General features: G+C 46.0%; 1 protein-coding gene across 1 annotated transcript; it reads left to right on the plus strand.

The window, feature by feature from the left end:
* Positions 1-2,094: 2,094 nt before the first annotated feature.
* Positions 2,095-3,042, plus strand: LOC101588199 (putative olfactory receptor 5AK3). Its single transcript, XM_004645827.2, has one exon. It carries the CDS (start codon positions 2,095-2,097, stop codon positions 3,040-3,042), a length of 948 nt encoding a protein of 315 aa, XP_004645884.1.
* The last annotated feature ends 2,843 nt before the right edge of the window (positions 3,043-5,885 follow it).

Below are 5,885 nucleotides of genomic sequence, written 5' to 3' on the forward strand. Positions count from 1 at the left end.
AAGGGGGACTCAGGCAGCACCTGTCCCTGTTCCGTCCTGGGAGCTTCTGCATATCCACCGACTCCACCCTCATATCCATGTAGGCTCTGCTTTTGTTTGGTTATTTTGTTTCATTTTGAAATATCACAGATTCTCGGGAGGTCCCAAGCATGGTACAGGAAGCTTTAGGAACTCTTACCCTTGTTTCTTCGCAGAGGTGACATCAGACAATGACACTCCAGTCCCCAAGCCAGGACCTTTAGATTAGCACCGTGAACATGGCTGTATGTCATTTTCTCATGACAAATCCTGTAACCAGCACAGTGATCAAGATTCAGAATGTACCTCATGTGACATAGAAGCCATGCAGGTGTCTTTCACGTGACCCCCTGATAAGCCGGCCACCCCACCACCTGCCACTCTGTCCCCTGTGGTCACTAACCTCCTCCCTGGCTCCACAGTGTCCTAATTTTACTAGTCATAAAAACAAAGTTATACAATATTTGTGAACTTTAGAAACTCCTTTTCCTTTCTCACTCGATACCATTAAAATCCATCTATGTTGCTGCATTTGTCAACAATTGGTTCTTCATGGTGTCTCAGGACAATTTTATAGGACACATGTATGTTCCACATTTAGCAAATATCCTGACCAGAATACAGGAGCCACTTAGCTTGAGGCTTTCACAAATGAAAGGCTTTTTTTAAAAAACTTAATTACACATTTTTGTGTGGAATAGGTTTTGTGCAAATAGGATTGCCTAGGAGTACAAAGACTAGGTTGAATGGAAGTATCTGTACAGATTTTAGGAAAATACCAAACTATTTTGCTCAGGCAACCCTTTCTCAACCCCACCGATCTCAGAAACTACTCCTATTTCTCATTTGTCTTCTCCAATAAATCTTCCTACTCTTAAAAAAGCTATTTTGGGGAGCAGCGGCTCCGTTTTACATTCCCACCAGTGATGCACAAAGGACCCACAGCTTCTGCATCCTGCATCCCCAGACCCCCTCCCCATTTGTGTATGTTCAGTTTGCAGATAGAATCTTGCTAAGTTGCCTGAGCTAGACTCAACTCTGTAATCCTCCTACCTCAGCTTCCCAGAGTGCTGGGGCGACAGGAGGCTGCCACCACACCTGACTTGAAAAATGCTTTAGGCCACTCAGTAACATGGTTCTCATCACTGACAAGGTCACTAGCAAATCAAAGAGCTTAAATGTTACATTTCACTGATTGATATCTGTTCTCCTTTCGGCTTTGTGTCTAAGTCCTCACTAAGTCTTTGGGTCTAAAACCCTTCTAGGGCATTACCTTCTGAGAGTTGCAGTTCCGTGGTTTGCATTCAGCTCTGCAATGAGCAGTAGAGCAAAGACAGCATGGAAGGCTGAGTAGAAAGATGATTTAGAAAGAGAGTTTGAGAGCTTATGCTGTGTGAACAATCATTATAGAATGCATCTTGGCTGTGTGTCTTGGCACAGGGTTCCTAAAACTCACACAAATCAGACTGGTACTGTGTGATTTTGTTCAACTTCATGGAGATTACAAGCATATAATCATCTGAGGAATGATCAGATTAGTTCATCCGGGGTCTCACACGATGTGAGTGGCACAATGTGTGTTAGTGCAAGCATAAATGACACCATCAAACATGCTCACTACGATCACATCCAAGAAGATTCTCCTACTGCAGCTATTTCTAAATTAAAGAACATGAACTAGTTGATAAAAAATGTAAATGGTGGAAAAAAGGGAAGGACATGAAAAAAATGCAAAATTACTCTTTAATATGGCCTCATGCAATACAGTATGAATCACAGTCTAACGTATTAGAAAAGTACATTAATCTATATTCTAAGAATCACACATGAAAGTTGGTTTTCTTCATTGTAAAATGAATTCATCCCTTCCCACAATGCACTGATTGTGTGGTGACTTTTTTTCAAGGAAAAATGGGGAGGTGGTTGGAAAGCATCAGTCTTATATGAACATTCACTGGGAAAGTCTAAGTCAAAAGCAATGACCTACATCATTACAATCTATCCTACTAAAGAGTCCCAGTGAACTCACGTATTTTCTTGGTCCTTCTCCCCATCCTGTCCAGACATGTGGTAATTATGGCCCAAGGAAATGGCACCAAGGTGACTGAATTCTACCTGTGGGGATTTGGAGGTCAGCAGCAGCTCCAGCCAGCCCTCTTCACTGTATTTCTTGTAATCTACACAACCTCCATGGTGGGCAACACTGGCATGATCCTGCTCATCCACACAGATTCCAGACTCCAGACCCCCATGTACTTCTTCCTGCAACATCTGGCCTTTGTTGACATCTGCTACACATCTGCCATCACTCCCAAGATGCTCCAGAACTTCGTGGTAGACAACAAATCCATATCATATGGAGGGTGCATGACCCAATTATTTGTGTATGTAATGTTTGCGACCAGCGATTGCTACCTCCTGGCAGCTATGGCGGTGGACCGCTATGTCGCCATCTGTAAGCCCCTGCAATACCCTGTCATTATGTCCCGAACAGTCTGCATCAAATTGGTCACTGGTTCGTATCTCATAGGATCACTAAATACCTCTGTGCACACAGGATTTGCACTTTCTCTGTCCTTCTGTAAGTCCAACATCATCAATCACTTTTTCTGTGATGGTCCCCCAATTCTCACCCTCTCGTGTTCAAACATTGACATCAATGTCATGTTAATGGTTGTCTTTGTAGGGTTCAATTTGACATTCACTGTGTCAGTCGTGTTCTGCTCCTACATCTGCATCCTGGCCGCCATCCTAAAGATGTCTTCCGCTGCAGGAAGGAGGAAAGCCTTCTCCACCTGTGCCTCCCACCTCACAGCTGTCACCGTCTTCTATGGAACCCTGTGTTACATGTACTTGCAGCCTCCTTCTGAGCAAGCCCAGGAGAACATGAAAGTGGCCTCTGTGTTCTACAGTACTGTGATTCCCATGCTGAACCCTCTGATCTACAGCTTGAGAAACAAGGAGGTCAAAGAAGCTGTGAAAGTCACAGGGAAGAAGTTCTGTATATCGAACCTAAATTTTTAAACTCCACCACAGAGCACACAGTGGATATGGATTACCACATTTAATTATGCTAAATTTGAAGACACTCAGTATTTAAATCAAGATTATCCTTTCCATGCACAAAGTCTTGGAATATGCAAGGTATTCTAAGACTTTTCTGGAGATATATCTCCCCTGGAATACAGATGGGAAAATATCGTTTATAACAAACAGAGAAGTACTGTTACAGGTTATTAAAATATAACAAAGCATGCATGCACTTACAAAATCATTGTTTCAAACATTTTTGAACACATCAGAATTATTGGAATGCATATTACATAAAACTATCATTAAAAATTCATTTTCTTAAGAATCTTTTAAAAGAGAAGGAAAAACTGGGATAAAAGAACAGAAAAGGAAGGGGGGGAAAGAGATATATTTATGCACATATGCAGGATGGCTCGGACAATTGTCTGGCTGATTTCTGCTAGTCTACAAAGGGAAGCAGTTGATGCTTAATATTTTTCTTGCGCTTTTTAATTTCTTACAGCTTTTTTTAACTGATTTTGTATACTTATATCTGGTCAACTGAAAGACTAATTTGAAGACAACATTATGCAAACAGCGACGATTGTCAAATTCCCATTGTTTTTTTTTGGTGAAGTTCTGTATCATTTGTAATGCTGTGTTTTGGGGATTTTTATTTTGTAGTCTCTTTAGATAATAAAAAAAATCATTTCCTTTTTTTCTTTTAAATGTTCTTTCAAGTGTTTCATAAACTGTCTAAAGTGATTTTCATATAAATTCTATTTAAACTACACAAAAATGATTTCAATTGTAAAAATGAATATAAATGAATTGCTTTTTAGAAAACTATCCTATGATGCAGGCTTCCCCCTTCAGATAGTCCCATACTTCATAGATCCCCTAGCCCTCAGAAACACGTACGTTAGAGAAAATACAACACGTTTGAACAGAACATAAGAAAATCAGCTACAGACAGGGGTCATCGGAAGCAGGGAAAGGACTTACACCCTGATACAAAAACTCAATTTGAAAGATCCCTGTAGATCAAACAACGTGTACTCGCAGAGGACAGGAGAGGGTGTGCTCTGCAGGCCCCATTTGCCCACCGAGGAAAGCCCATCGTGGGAATGTCCCAGACAGTTGGAGGAATCCAGGAGCGAGGTGGTGTAGCGCGCAGGGTCCCCTGGGGCACGCAGATGCCCTCCCCACAGCGCCCATCCTGTAGACCCCGAGGACGCTGCACCTGCGGGGTGCCTCCCTGCACGCCCAAACGCAGTCTTCCAGCGGATTCGCAAGCGAATGCTGCTGGCTTCTGGAGTGGGCAGCACCGGGCCCTGGACGCCTGGAGTCAGTCAATGCAGGTGCCTCAGGCTAGCCCCGCACCAGCTGGCACCTTCATCCGGTGCAGAGTGCTGCTGCTGTTTAGGGCTGTCCGACACCCTAAACTCCCACCTGGGGGCGCACTGCCCTGCCTCACCCAGGACATGCCAGAGACTACTGCACGCACCAGCAGCAATCTTGGGAGGCGTGCGTCCTTCTGGGGAAGCCCCAGTCCCAAGTGAGTTTCTATTTGGGGCAGGGGTTTACAGTTTATCAGAGTCCTGAATCAGTACTGAACACCCCAACCCCCCCCCCATGCATCCACGGCTCCATCCTGCCTGTCACCGGAGCCCCTGGGAAGGGGCCTCTGACTGGTGTGCAGCACAGGTTAAAGGTCCACCTGTTTTGTCTCATGTCCCAGACCCCCATGAGACAGCACCCAGCACCTGGAATCTTCTCAAGCCCACCAAAATCTCCCCACTTCAATCCCAGGTACACCTCCATCTCCACCAGCCACCATCTGGGGCTTTGAGCTGGCCCCAGGGACACTGCAGTGTACTTCTGGTACACATCTTGTTCCCCACCCAGAAGAATCCAGGCCAGTGGCCTCAGAAACCAAAGCCCCCCACTTTTTGAGGACCCGTGTCCCAACTCAGAGAGTTGCCACACATGGGGGTGCAGACAGGGGCCCTCACACAAGCCCACAGGCTAAGGAGGGGCAAAGGGACTTGTAGGATTAAGGACTACAACCTGTAAATGCATAAGAATTTTTTTTCTATTTACTCTTCTTTGGTCCAATTGTTTTCTTCTCTACATTGATATTTTGAGCATTTTTTTCTTTTCATAGAATTTAGGATTTTATCACACATTTCTTTATTCTTCATTTGATACTTTATACTATTTGTCTAATCTCAGCGAAAGTAGACCCCTTGGGCCCAGCTATGAGCTCCCTGGGGCGAGCAGGAGGGAGTCAGCCTGCACCAGCTGCGCAGAGGGATCTGGACGGGCTGTGGTGCGAGCGGAGCGCAGAGAAGAATCCAGCGCCAGCCTCCGGGGCGTCCCTGGCAGCAGCGAGTGCAGGAGGCGCCAGAGCAGAAGGCGAGACACAGAGCCAGGAGGACCCAGCTCCCAGCTGGCAGTGGGTGGAGGCCAGCAAGCAGGGCGCGTCGCCCGGGAAGAAAGTGAAGGTGCGCACAGGTGAACGCCGCGGATCGACCGTCGGGCCCAGCGGTCCTCAGGAGAGCAAGGCTCTCCTGCAGCCGTGGCGGGCGTGGCTGTGGCCGCTGGCAGCGCACGCAGCTCCTGTCCCTGTGCAGGGAACTGCCGCCGCGTATTCACCTGCTCACCCTCTCATCTCCTCAGAGTAGGCTCTGATTTTCCCTCTATTTTTATTTGAAATCTTGTGCTAAGGCACTCAAACATGAAGCAGAGCCCTCCCCTGAACCTGTCACACAGCTGTCCTTCGTGGAGAAATCCGATAGTACAACTCTGGTCCCCAAGCCAGGATTTCTAGACTGGTAGGGTTTGTAGGGTGC

Source organism: Octodon degus, unplaced genomic scaffold (assembly GCF_000260255.1).
Source record: "Octodon degus isolate 3935 unplaced genomic scaffold, OctDeg1.0 scaffold00239, whole genome shotgun sequence".
NCBI lineage: Eukaryota > Metazoa > Chordata > Mammalia > Rodentia > Octodontidae > Octodon > Octodon degus.